The sequence below is a fragment of the Pseudonaja textilis genome, chromosome 11 (genome assembly GCF_049901715.1).
Source record: "Pseudonaja textilis isolate UNSWEBS1 chromosome 11, rPseTex1.2, whole genome shotgun sequence".
NCBI lineage: Eukaryota > Metazoa > Chordata > Lepidosauria > Squamata > Elapidae > Pseudonaja > Pseudonaja textilis.
The window spans coordinates 19,373,717-19,387,007 of NC_142000.1; the positions used below are offsets into that span (position 1 = coordinate 19,373,717).

General features: G+C 42.5%; 1 protein-coding gene across 3 annotated transcripts; it reads right to left on the reverse strand.

The window, feature by feature from the left end:
* Positions 1-1,052: 1,052 nt before the first annotated feature.
* On the reverse strand, positions 1,053-11,236 carry MPHOSPH6 (M-phase phosphoprotein 6). 3 transcript variants are annotated; one of them, XM_087940714.1, is made up of 6 exons: positions 11,051-11,236; positions 5,995-6,107; positions 5,563-5,653; positions 3,651-3,751; positions 2,041-2,195; positions 1,053-1,517 (listed from the first exon to the last, which is right to left on the reverse strand). In XM_087940714.1, the coding sequence occupies exons 1-5, from the start codon at positions 11,099-11,101 to the stop codon at positions 2,054-2,056; spliced, it is 498 nt and encodes a 165-aa protein (XP_087796840.1). In that variant the 5' UTR covers positions 11,102-11,236; the 3' UTR covers positions 1,053-1,517; positions 2,041-2,053. The 3 variants fall into 3 exon arrangements, with proteins under 3 accessions (XP_087796840.1, XP_026569807.1, XP_087796841.1); XM_026714022.2 differs by lacking the exon at positions 1,053-1,517 and having other exon boundaries at positions 1,518-2,195; XM_087940715.1 differs by lacking the exons at positions 1,053-1,517; positions 11,051-11,236 and adding an exon at positions 10,731-11,029 and having other exon boundaries at positions 1,518-2,195.
* Positions 11,237-13,291: the final 2,055 nt, after the last annotated feature.

Below are 13,291 nucleotides of genomic sequence, written 5' to 3' on the forward strand. Positions count from 1 at the left end.
ATACACATTTTGGTAAGACATGGGAGAATTAATTGTAACAAAGGCACAACTGAGCAACAAGAGTGTATGTTTGTTTGTGTGTGTGTTATGTCTGTGTGAGACTGGGCATGTACGTTAAAGTGTTAAAATAATGCTTGGAATTTCCTAAGCTTCCTTTCACATCGTATGTCCATTGTTGTTCACCTGCCGCTTACGGCGCACTGAGGTCAAAATGCAGAAGGGCCACTCCAGGGGCTGTTAAAAGTGTGCATGGTTGAGCTGGAATCCACCTCCATGGAAACTGGATCTTAAAAATCCAGTTTCTGCAACGAACGCTAAGGATCAAGCATGACAAGGAGACCCATTTGGCTTCGTTTGTATAAATAATACAGAAGAGCATCGCTGGAAGAGTCCGTTGCGTTTGAGCAGCTTGTGAATTCAAAGAAAGAAATCATCACTTCATAAACTTTCATAGGACTGAAACATAAATATCTGGGGATGTTTGAGTTGGAGGAGGAGGGGGCGGGAGAAGGAAGAGGAGGGGAGGGGAGGAGAAAGAGGAGGGGAGGAAAAAGAAGAGGGCAAAGAGGAGGAGGAGGAAAAGGAGGAGAGGAAGAGGAGGAGAGGGAAGAGGAGGAAGAAGGAGAGGAAGAGGAGGAGGAGGAAAAGGAGAGGAAGAGGAACAAGGAAAAAGAGAGGAGGAAGAGGGAGGAAAAGGAGGAGAGGAGGAGGAGAGAAACAGGAGGAAAAGGAGGAGAGGCGGAAGACAGGAAGAGGAGGAGGAGGAAAAGGAGAGAAAGAGGAAGAGGAGGGGAAGGGGATAAGGAGAGGAGGAGGAAGAGGAGGAAAAGGAGGAGAGAAAGATGAGAAGGAGATGAGAAGAGGAAGAGAGGAATGAGGAAGAGGTGGAGGAGGAGAGGAAGAGGAGGAGGACAGCAACTCTGGGAACTGGATGGGGCTGGAACCTGTCATCCCAAGAGATCTGAGGACAATATGGGTGAAAACCATACAGCCCTTCATAGAGGTTCTCTCTTCTAACCTAGTATGTAATAATATGATTGCAAGACTACAAGTTAGCCCAGATGCGTTTAATGACGGTTCGATGTTACAATGACACTGAAAAATGCGACTTGTGACCGGTTTTCACACTTACAACCACTGCAGCCTCGCCACGGTCATGTGATCAAGATTCAGGTGTTGGCAAGTATTTATGTCCCTTGCACTGGTCCCTTGTGATGACCATTTCTTGCCTTCCTAGCTTCTGGCAAGCAAAGCCAACAGGAGAAGCCAGCTTCGCTTAACCACGGCATGGTTCACTTAACAACTGCAGGGATTTGCTTCGCAGTTGTGGCAAGGAAGGCCGTAAAATGTGGTGTGCAACTCCCTTAGCCACTGTCAAGCTTAGCAACAGAAATGTTGCTGAGCTCAATTGCGGTCATAAGTCGAACACTAGCCGTACTGTGGGAATAATCTCTCTTTCTGATTTTGTATAGCGAATCTTCTTCCATTCGGGAGACACAAAACCCCACAAACTCCGCCTGCAGTGGAACATAATTATTGTTTATTTCTAAGTGATAATAGGCCGGTTTGGCTGATACATTAGATAGAAGAACTAATAAAGGATTTTTTTTCCAAATAAAAAATAAAAAAAAAGAGGCTACAGCAAAAAGGTGCATTTCCTTTCTTGCTTTTACCTTCTTCTTCTTCTTTTGGGAAGCCATGTTTTCCTTAACAAAAATAATGCTAAGGCACCTGGAGAACATCTTCAGAAATTAAAAACGCACGTCCCTTAGGAATGCACTTTCCAAGACGAAGCAGATAAAACCGAGCCTTGAATTCTGTTTCTTTAAAAAAGGAACAATTTCCCTACTGTTTACCGGTTTCCACTTACATCTTTTTTTTTGTGCTCCTCAAAAGTTCGTGCATGGGGGAAGAGAGGATGTATAACATCCATTAGGTACTGGGGGAAAAAAAAGAAAGGGCCAGTCCCTTCCCGGAGAGTCAGCTATTTACAAAAAAAATAAATGCCATTCTAACTTTCTGTCCCTTGCAGGAACGCACCCAATATCCGACATTAATCCTGGGGTTTTAAAAATTCTTTTTTCACTTTGCTGGGCCTCCTCTCCTCGCTTTCCACCTCCGTCGGATCTTGCAAAACGTGGCGGTCTCTTTTCTTCAGGAATTTCTTCCCAATGGTTCCCACTAACGTTTCATACCTGTGAACAATCATTGCAAATGTGAGAGAAATGTTCAAACAGGGTTGTAGCCCTTGAGAAGATCACAAAAGAAGCTTTTAAGATGCTCTTTTAAAGCAAAAATTCTCCTCAAAATACAGAGATTTCAATGTTCGGATTTCTTTTGCTTGCTTGTTTGTTTCTCATTTTCATTTTTTACTCTAATGACAGAGAGGGAAGATGAAGTTGTGTTTTCCATGTCAACCTCTCCAAGCCTTTTGACTGTCCCATCCATTCTTCAACTTTTACAAACGTCTACTCTTTTGCCCTTAACATATTTTTGAAAATTTACACAGCGGAAATGGAGGTTTATGAAAACAGGAGCCGGAGTAACAAGGAGAAAAGAGGAAAAATTTCAGCTCCTTCAAGAGATAAGAGAGTTTCCTCCCACAATGAACAGCCAAATGGAGATGAAATCAACCTTGCAAAGAAGTTCTTATCAAAATGTAGCTCAACCTAACCTCCTCTTCTTCTCCTCCTCCTCCTCCAACTCAAACATCCCCAGATATTTATGTTTAAACCAAGGCATGGTGTAATAACCTTACAATTTTCCGCCAAATTTGGATGGATAATTTCTGCAAACATTTTTCAGATGAGGGCTCACAACAGCCCTGTGAGGTAGGTTGGGTTGAGAGGGAGCGGGGAGACTGGACCAAAATTACCTAGCTGGCTTCCCATCTTAAGGTTGGATTAGAACTCACCGTCTCCGAGAGACTGGTTTTCATGGTAAGACAAGACTAGAACTCACAGTCTCCCAGTTAGACCAACACCTTAACCATTACAACAAGCCGGCTCTCTATTTCCCGCTGAAGATATCCAGCTTTTAATTTAAAATCTTTCTTCCAGCCTCCGGCTGCAGCCTCCTGTTTTACAGTCCCCCTCAGAGCCAAATGCGTTAAAAAAGATTTTGAAATGATTTCTCTACGTACTCCTATAAATATTCCTCTAATGTTTTTGTTGGCTGTGAATCCAATAAAAGAAAGAAAGAAAGAAAGAAAGAAAGAAAGAAAGAAAGAAAGAAAGAAAGAAAGAAAGAAAGAAAGAAAGAAAGGGAAAGGAAAGGAAAGGAAAGGAAAGGAAAGGAAAGGAAAGGAAAGGAAAGGAAAGGAAAGAAAGAAAGAAAGAAAGAAAGAAAGAAAGAAAGAAAGAAAGAAAGAAGAAAGAAAGTACTAGGGGTTGATGTCTGACTGAGGTAACCTGGAGAAAGCAAGCAAAGCATTTTTATTTGGGGTTGTTTTTTTAAAGGAACTCATCAGGTCAAGAGCTTATTTCTGTTATAAAATACTCTCTTGCAAAACAAGTGTTTCGAACATCAAAAGCCTGGTCATTTGGGAGAACTTTCATTTTAAATTGGAGGGGGGAAGGGAAGAGGCAGGAAAAAAAAACCACACACCACCTCTCAACAATGTTATTTCTGTTATAATGGGGAAGATGTACCTTCTAGCCATTTCCTCATCCGATACATCAGCTTCCTTCGCATTCATTTCCTCCCCAGTGTCTTCTGTCTTGTGCCTCGAGTTCATCTGGACCATTAACTTCTGAAAATCAAAAAAAAAAACAACAACAACCCTGGAATATCACTTTAGGTATTACGTCGCTTGAAAAGAAAAAAAAAAGTCAAGGAGACCGATTTGGCAAGAATGAGGGAGATGAATAGACAAGCAAAGCAAACATTTAAGTCCCTCAATATTTTCTTTCCAGCTGAAAGACCCCAGGGCCAAGTTTGATATCACACTGACCCTCGGAGAATATTATTATGGCTAACTGCTCAATTGTAGCATCTTTCTTTGTGGCTTATAGCCCACAAAGTCTCTCCGGTCCACAGATGCTCGTACCCCAAAAAGAATGCCACGAAAATGTTATTTCTGGCATCGTTAAAAATATGTTAATCTTGACGGATCAAGATGAAAACAGCTCTTGAGATTTTTCTTTTCCACAGATGAAGCAGAAATTAAAAGTTTCTTATCATATTCTATTTGTTAACCAGTCAATTGATGGCAGAAGGTAAGACACTAAGAGTCGCTATCCAGAGGTATTGCTGTAATTCAACTCTCTGGTTAAAATCTAAACAGATCGGGGCTTCAAATATTTCATGTGGAGCCCAAACTCAGAAAATGGTTAATTCAGGAACCAGGTTAAGCATGCTGTGTGAATGCAACTGGTCTGGAGAAGGTGCTTTTGAGCTACTCATGAATGCTCTCTTGCTTTTATACGTAGTGAATTCATCAGAACCAAAAGTAACAATCACCCATCCAATCTATCCATCCATTCAATCTATTGATCCATCCATCATATATATATATATACATATATACATCATCCCTCCTATCATCCATTCACCCATCCATTTTATGTATGAATGTATCCATCCATCCACCATCCATCCATCCTATATATCTATCATCTCTCCCACCCTCAAATGTATGTATCTATCATCCATTCATCCACCCCGCCCATCCATTGTATGAATGTATCTAACATCCATCCATCCGTCCATCCAATCATCATACTGTATATATATCACCCCTCCTATCATCAATTCACCTACCCACTTTATGTATGAATGTATCCATCCACCCATCCATCCATCCATTGTATGTAAGAATATATCCCTCCCTCCAATGTATCTATCATCCATCCATTCATCCATCCACCCATCCATTGTATGTATGAATGTATCTACCATCCCTCCCTCCATCCATCCATTGTATGTAAGAATATATCCCTCCCTCCAATGTATCTATCATCCATTCATTCATCCATCCATCCATTGTATGTAAGAATATATCCCTCCCTCCAATGTATCTATCATCCATCCACCCATCCATTGTATGTATGAATGTATCTACCATCCCTCCATCCATCCATCCATCCATTGTAAGAATATATCCCTCCCTCCAATGTATCTATCATCCATCCACCCATCCATTGTATGTATGAATGTATCTCCATCCTCCATCCATCCATCCATCCATTGTAAGAATATATCCCTCCCTCCAATGTATCTATCATCCATTCATTCATCCATCCACCCATCCATTGTATGTATGAATGTATCTACCATCCCTCCCTCCATCCATCCATTGTATGTAAGAATATATCCCTCCCTCCAATGTATCTATCATCCATTCATTCATCCATCCACCCATCCATTGTATGTATGAATGTATCTACCTACCATCCATCCATCCATCCATCCATCCATCCATCCATCCATCCATCCATCCATCCAGTTATTTCAATATGGTACAAACTGGATCAGGGATTTCACTCATCTTGAACCGCCTTAGCAAGCCAGATCCCCAAGAGGATGAATGAACGCTACGGGCCCAAAAAAGAATAAAAATACCTCGACTTCAGGATTGAACCCTTTGAAGGACATTCTGCCATACAAAAGATCTTCACACATCGCGAAACTTCTTTCCTCTATGATGAGGCTCCTGTGAAGAAATCATTGCTTTAAAAAAAGGATCGAACAAGCAAGTTGAGGTTAGCCAGTCTCTTGGCAGGAAACATATATATATATATATAAAAACCCACTCCAGATTGATTTTCAACTGGAGAAGGCAGCGCTTGTTTTTGGTTTTGTTTTGAAGTTGTGGAGGCTTTTAAGAAGAGACTGGACAGCCGTTTGTCTGTAATAGTTGGGGGGATCTCCTTGATCAGGGCGCTGGACTAGAAGACCTCTAAGGTCCCTTCCAATGCTGTTATTCTGTTCATTCTGCTTTTTATCTTCTCATCTCCTTTCACACCTGCAAAGACTAAAAGGCAGCCAACTTACTCTTTTTCTTTCAGTTCCGGTCGATCCAGAAACCAATGTTCTTCGCTGATTATTTTCTTCTCCTCTTCTTCAAGTTGCTTCTTGGTCTCTGAATCCAAGCCCCTTTGCATGAACTGAAAGACAAGATTTTCAAGGCACCTCGGTTTTTTTTTTTAAAAAAATCATTTATTAAATTTGCACGCTGCCCGTCTTACCATCAAGCGACTTTGTGGGAGCTTAGCTTACAAACTTAAGACTTACAAACAGTCACCAAGAAAGGATTTTTCGAAATGACCATCTGAGCATTGGGATTTCCTATATTATTATTATTAACTGATGCTAAGGAGTTTTACTCCCCCTCCCCACCTGGAAAGAAATCTGTTCCAAATGCAAAACACAAGCAGAGAGGAGTTTCAGCTCTCACACAGCAAATACTGCTTCAGTTTCCAAACAGCCCTCAACTCTCTCACACACTGACAGGACCCTAGCCAGATGAATACTAATGGTTGCTGGTAGGCAGAGACACAATTCCCCCCACCCCCCCTGTTATTTATCTCCTCAAAAACTAAGCCCGACCACATAGTTTTGTAGCGAAGCACGGTTATTATAACCGTTAACAGTGGCTATAATCACCTGAATAAGATTTAAGCACGCAAAAACACCTTGCAATAAAGCTATGTCGCTCCCGATTTGAACAGCTGCTAGGCAAAGGATTAAGAGCGAGAAAAAGAAAAAGATAAAAACAAATGATGATTTATTTGTGTTTCCAGGAGGGAGCTTAATCTGGGGCAAGGAAGAGACAGCCTAGCAAGCTGTGGAAAAGGAAAGACTGCTCCAGTGAACGCTCCTCCCATCCAGGTGTGTTGCAAACCGCAGCTCTGCGCCGCGACGGCCTCTGACTTTTGACACAAGGTGCCATTTGCAGGGAAGGGAGCCGCCGGCGAGAAATCAGCCGCGGGAGGAAGGAGCCGGCACGGAGCAGAAGGCTACTGGGTTCATTTTCATATCATTTGCATACCGGCTGGATTTGAAAAACAGACAGGCAGGCGCTCCTGCTGCCCTAGCCAATTTCTTATGATTTATCAGTTGTTTGAAGCTTCTGATTAATGATTGCAACTACGGTTTATGACCTATGACCTGGGACTGGCTGTTTGGATGTGCACCGTGAGTTTGTGCACCAGAGACAAATTTCTTGTGTGTCTGATTATACTTGGCCAATAAAGAATTCTCTTCTCTTCTCTTCTCTTCTCTTCTCTTCTCTTCTCTTCTCTTCTCTTCTCTTCTCTTCTCTCCTCTCCTCTCCTCTCCTCTCCTCTCCCCTGTATTCTATTCTCATAGTTCTCTTCTCCTCTCCTCTATTCCCATGGTTCTCCTCTCTTCAAATCCACGCTACACCACTCTCCTCTCTTCTCATGGTTCTATTATACAGTTTTTCTTGCCACAGTTAATGGATCACTGCAGTTGTTAGGTTAGTAACGCAGTTCCTAAATGAATATGGGTTCCCCATTAGCTTTGCTTGTCAGAAGGTCGCAAAAGGAGATCATGTGACCCTGGGACACTGCAACCGTCATAAATATTCAACCAGTTGTCAAGTGTCTGGATTTTGAACACATGACCACAGGGATGCTGCAATGGTGCGTAAGGGTGGAAAACGGTCATGAGTCTCTTTTTTTCAGCGTCACTTTGAACGGTCACTAAATGGACCATGATATGTCCTGAGTCTGCCTGTCCTAGGTCTTTTTCTGCCATCAGCTTTCCATGTTTCCAGGCTCAGCTTGGAGTTTACTCATTGATCTGAGCTATCCAGAAGATCCCTTGATCCGACAGAAGGAAATTCACTTCCTGTTCTGACCCAGGCTTCGTCAAACGTATTTAAACACAAACTTGTTTTAAAAGCAAAACCTCTTTTATTGCAACGCTGGGAATTACTTTCATTCCCAGCCAGATCTTATCTTAAACAGTTCCCCAAGATAAGCACACACCTTTCAGTGCTGTGGAACGCTGCCAAAAACAGAAGTACCCAATTATAACAGAAACCAACCGAAGTACCAGAAAAAAAACCAACTTCAAAGAGGATTCGGAATCTATCAAACTACTTTGCTTCCTGCAAAGATTTTGTCATTGAGGTCTGACTTTTATCCCTTTTATCGCTTTTATCCCTTATGGGAGGGGCAATCACCTCCCAGCCTTACTCCCGAGTCACCCCTTCTGCTTCAGCTGCTCTCGCCTTCTAGCAGCTCTGTGCATACACGCACTGGGAACAGGCTCCCCTGGGTCCTCTGCCTCGCTGCTGCTGGACTCCAAAGGCTCCTAAGGCAGCACCCCACTCCCAGATGGTCCTGGCCCCATCCCTGCATCGGACTCAGGGCCCTCGTCCGAGTCCTCTCCAGACTCCTGACTGGTTCCCTTTCATCCTCCCTGTCCAACTCTGCTGCCGTCTACACCGGTTGCCAGCGAACTACAACCCTTCCATGGAAAAGGGATTAGGGCTGCAATCCTGAACAAATCCCTCCGAGAGGGCTAATTCTGAGCACTCAAGCCACTCAACCTTTTGTCAAACCTGTGGATCATATTACAGAAAACCTGTTTTAAATCACCTGTCAGATCTCCGTCAAGTAAGTAACCTCTCAGGGACTACTTGAGATGGGAAAGCAAAATAAATAAATGGTGGGGTTTATTTTTGTTTTTCTTAAATCCCGCTTGGCCTTTGTTTTTTCCTAACAACAACAATAATGAACTATACTTCAACGAATAAAAGTATAATACTACCCTGCAACTTAATGGCAGCCTTAAAGGCGGAGATAAAAAAAGGGAATGGTTTTGACATCAACTTGAAGCAAACAAACCATGAAGGGCCGGCGATATTGAGTTATAAATATTTGACGAGTATTTATATTTTTAAAAATTAATAGCAATCCTGCTCAGATGTTCTTTTCCTGAAAGAAAAAGAAAAAAAAAGCCAACGGAGCCATCATCCATCACAGCCCTGTCTTGGGCTGAATAATGTGTTCCATTATAGAACAGGAGTAGAGTTCATTAGGCACTGAACCAAGATTAATCCGGCTTTGAACTCGACACTGAATTCACATATCCAAGGACAACAGCCAGGTTGGGGTTTTATAAACACACCCCACTCAATAGCGCACCCCCAATAGCAACATGGCTGCATTGGTAAGTTGGAGAAGAGCGAAAGTCCTTGACATCCAAGAGTTTGCTTAAGAAGCTACAACAGTACCGAGAATAGGGCCGGCTCATGGGATGAACCCAAGGATAATGTAAAACACCTGAATGAGGTTTGTGTGGGTTAGTTAGTGGTACTTCTAGTATTGCTATTTCAGCTATTGCATTATCTTATTTATTTGTATCCCACCTTTCTTATTTTTACAAATAAGGGGGGCAAACGTATCTAACACACCTTCTTCTTCCTATTTTTCACAACAACAACCTTGCATGGGTTAGGCTGAGAGATGGTGACTGGCCCCAAATCACCCAATCGGTTTCCATGCCTAAAATGGGATTAGAACTCTCCATCTCCTGGTCATTGGCCCGAAATCACCCAATCAGCTTTTGTGCCTAAGGCAGTGTGTTAGAAATCACCATCTCCTGGTGCCCAGCCTGGTGCCTAAACCCTTAGAAAGTGTTACTACATTATTTAAATTATATTGCCTTTTAAATTCCTTGTTTTCATGCTTCTTTTTCTATTAGGTAAACAGATAAAAAGCAAAAACAAAGAGAAAGTTATACTTATTATACTAGAATGAAGGCTGAAGTGCAAATATATAATAAATTAAAGGTAAGCCAAACAGGAAAGTGGAAAAAAAAAAGAAAAAATCCATTCTAATCCTCTTATTTTTTAACCCCTCGAACTGCTAATTTCTACTTTAAAAATTTTTAAACTGCACCTTGGATCTCTGTGATTATTGCTCCTCGCTATGTGCATCATTTTAATTCCTTTTCAAACAGTTTTAGTCTCTTCTTCGCTGGCCCGGCTATGTAATTTCATGCTTTTTTGAACTGGAAGTCACCAAGAGTCCTTCTTGCAAATTGCAGGGGGCCCGTGCATGTACTACGCAAACAAATAAATAAGAAGCAAATGGAAAAAGCAGAAAGCGTGAAAGAGACTTCCAAAGACACAGAGAAATCGTGGGGTTTTTCCCTCCCAGCAAAAATTTTGGCCTAAACCAACAGCAGATCCAATTTAGCAAAGTCTCCAACTACTTTGGGAGAAACGACAAACTTGCAAAGTAAAACCCTTCAAAAGGGCTGTAAACTTCTTAAAAAGCAATCTGCAATGCTTAAAGCAGGGTGGTTTTTTTTTTTTTTTTTTGGCAACTTTGGACACTTTTAAGATTAGTGGACTTCAACTCCCAGAATTCCCTAGCCAGCAAAGCTGCCTGGGGAATTCTGGGAGTTGGAAGTCCACACATCTTAAAGAGCCCAAAGTTGAGAAACGCTGGCTTAAAGTGGTGCGTCCACCCCGTTGCATTCATTTGAGGCTGCAAAAAATAAAATGTTCATAATAAATAATTAAATGCAACATTGAAAAATTAAATGTTAAAAATGTCCCCCTTTCTTGCAAAACTATGAGAGTATTGCAGGCTTGCAATCATGCACAGAGTACTTTCCTTGCACCCTTAAGAAATCCAGGCGAGCAGAAGCTGATTTGGGGTGGAAACATTCTTTTCCTACAAGCATTATTTTTGCCGAGAATCCAATTTAAATCCTTAAAAGATTTTTTAAAAACATCATTTCTAGACCTGAGCATGCGCAGAAGGCGAAGGACTTCGCCACGCGTTCAGCCCGAAGCGCCTCGGCTCCTTTCGAATCGTCTGCGACGCCTACGAGGCTCCTCGGTTTCCCTGCCCCGCCCACATCCGAAACTCTTCGGCCGCATTCGGCGCCACGCCTCTCGGCTCCAATTGGCGGCTCTTCCCACGTTCGTCGCCAGCCGAAGCCAATCGGGTTTGCCTTCGTTTGCCGCCGAGAACGGTTCGGAAAGAGTCGCGGTGGCCCCCCTCCCTTTTCCGAAGGCTTTCGCCTCCGCTCGCACGAGCGAAAACCTTCAGACGATTCTTACCTTCATGCGGAGAAGGTTCTTGGATAGTTTGCTCTTCACGTCCCGAGCCATGGCGAGGCAGAGCCGAAATTCTCCTCCTCAAAGCGCAGCGCCTTTTACGGGTTTCTGTCGCTCACCGGGCCGCGGGTCCCTCGTCGTGAATTCGCCACTTTTGTGGCGGTGGTGGCGACTAAGCATGCGCGATGGCCCGCGCATGCTCAGTGGTCCCCTCTGATGCCTCCCTCCTGGCTCATGCCCTTACTTTCTTTCCCTTGGAAGTCAAAGGCGACTGAGACCTTTTCAAAATAAAATAAAAAAAGCAATGTAAATGCAGAGTGACGAAATTAAAAATCTTCCTGATTGGAGAAAGGGGATTCAAAAAAAAAAAAAAAGTTTGCAAGAATGAGAGTCACAACTGGCACATATGGAGCACACTCAGGTGTATCCAAATGATGACCAATTCATATCCATCTGTAGGGAGTTAGCACCCACCCCTCTCCTAGAAAAATGAAATATCCTAGGAAACATTAAAAAGGCAGAATATTTCCCCTAAAAGGGAAGTAGAATCTCAGAGAGGCAGAGGCTCACCCCCATCTTTGTTAATGGGTGGGCCGTTAAGGCCTGGGCCAGAGTATTCTACATAACAAAGGTCTCTACCCGTCTCACCTGGAAAGATTGCATCTTGCTCCTTCTTCTCCTTCACCCAACATCTTGAAGTATGTGATCGTCCTTTTCACTTTGGAGCTCCAAGGCATGGGATCCTGACCACCATTAAACCATCTTTCCAAACAGCCTCCGTGTTTCCGGTGTCTTTTTTCCCCCCACTTGGAACTGAACGCAGAAGGATATTTCTTCCAACACATCTTTATGAGCTGCACACGGAACGTCATAAATGCCAGATGAAGAAAAATTGAAAAAAAAACAAAGACAAGTATTCCTCGATTTACAACAGTTCATTTGAAAGTTACAGCGGCACTGCAAAATGTGGCTTATGCCCGTTTTTCATCGTTGAGACCTTTCTGGCCTCCCCACAGTCAGGCGATCAAAATTTGGATGTTTGTTTTTTGAAGTTTGGCTCAAGGCTCATGATTAGAGTGGTACCTGGAATCCTGATAGCAAGCCAATTCTGGCATGGAGATGAAAAAAACAATGGTGCCCTATACCACCCCTCACCGAGTTTTAAATGGCCCCAAACTCTGTTCCAAAAACGATTGAAATGTTTGGATATTTTTTCAGGTGTTGGGTTGAGATGAAGGGTGATATAATGGTGTGTGTGTGGAGCGACTGACCTTGGGAAGCAGGGAGACGTGATGGTAACCTAGGGATAGATCAGATTAAGAGACAGCCTAGCCCTGTATCACAGACAGAGAAGGAAATTCAGAAGAACTTCTCAGGCTGTTAAAAGAGACAGCAGGAGATTTGCACTTTCAGACTTGCAAGATTGCGTTAAGGCAGCTTTACAGTAAAATAGAATGAGCTCACCTGGTCCTGTTTCCTATCTGGTCTATTTCTGAAGGCTGGCAATATGTTGATAGGATTTTAGTAGGTTTGTGGATCTTAACCATATTGTAATAACAATAGCTTTGCAGTTACGTTTGCTTGAATTTTGGTTTTTGTATAGTTATGGTTTTCATTATTGTTAGTTGTCCAGAGTTGAACACGATAAAAAGCACAGTCATCCTCTAGATGAAGGAATGACCCCTGCCTGGATAAATGGCCTTTGTTTATTTTCTTTTGCTCCTTTGCTTCCTTCTTCCTTTTTCTCCCTCTTTTTGTCGAGGGTTCCTTTTCGAATTTAAGAGTCTAAATTCCCCTTCTTTCTTTCAGTTTTGTTTCAGACAATCTGGAAGCGTTCAGGTCGTTCAAGGATATTGCGCAAGTAATAATCCCAAGACATATTAAAAGAGGGGGGAGCGGGGAATGACAATTTGTTTCAGTCTGAGACTATTTTAATTCCTAGCCATCTTTCCGGGGAGGGATCCTAAGTTGGGGAAAAAAAGTGGATATGTTTTGACCTTAAGACTGAGGACAATCCAGAATTCAACCCCAACGGCTTTGCAATTTCTAAAGTGAATACACTGCGCTTGTCACTTTAATAAACATTGGTGCTGCAGGCTTATTTCAGAGTGATGGAAGCTTCTAAAGTTTATAGGTTATTTTAAGTATTTCCCCCCCTGAAGGAATAGAGGCTGATTGATTAAATTGTCATTTTTTTTTCTGTCTCACTTTTTTTTTTTTTGGTTGCACTCGTGCGTTTTTTTT

What these genes read in the sequence shown, in the direction of transcription:
- MPHOSPH6 (XM_087940714.1), bottom strand. Translation starts at nt 11,101, where the DNA reads ATGGCTCGGGACGTGAAGAGCAAACTATCCAAGAACCTTCTCCGCATG. An exon ending in AGAACCTTCTCCGCATGAAG is followed by an intron (nt 6,108 to 11,050) that starts GTAAGAATCGTC and finishes CTTGTCTTTCAG; the next exon opens with TTCATGCAAAGGGGCTTGGA. An exon ending in CCGGAACTGAAAGAAAAAGA is followed by an intron (nt 5,654 to 5,994) that starts GTAAGTTGGCTG and finishes ATTTCTTCACAG; the next exon opens with GAGCCTCATCATAGAGGAAA.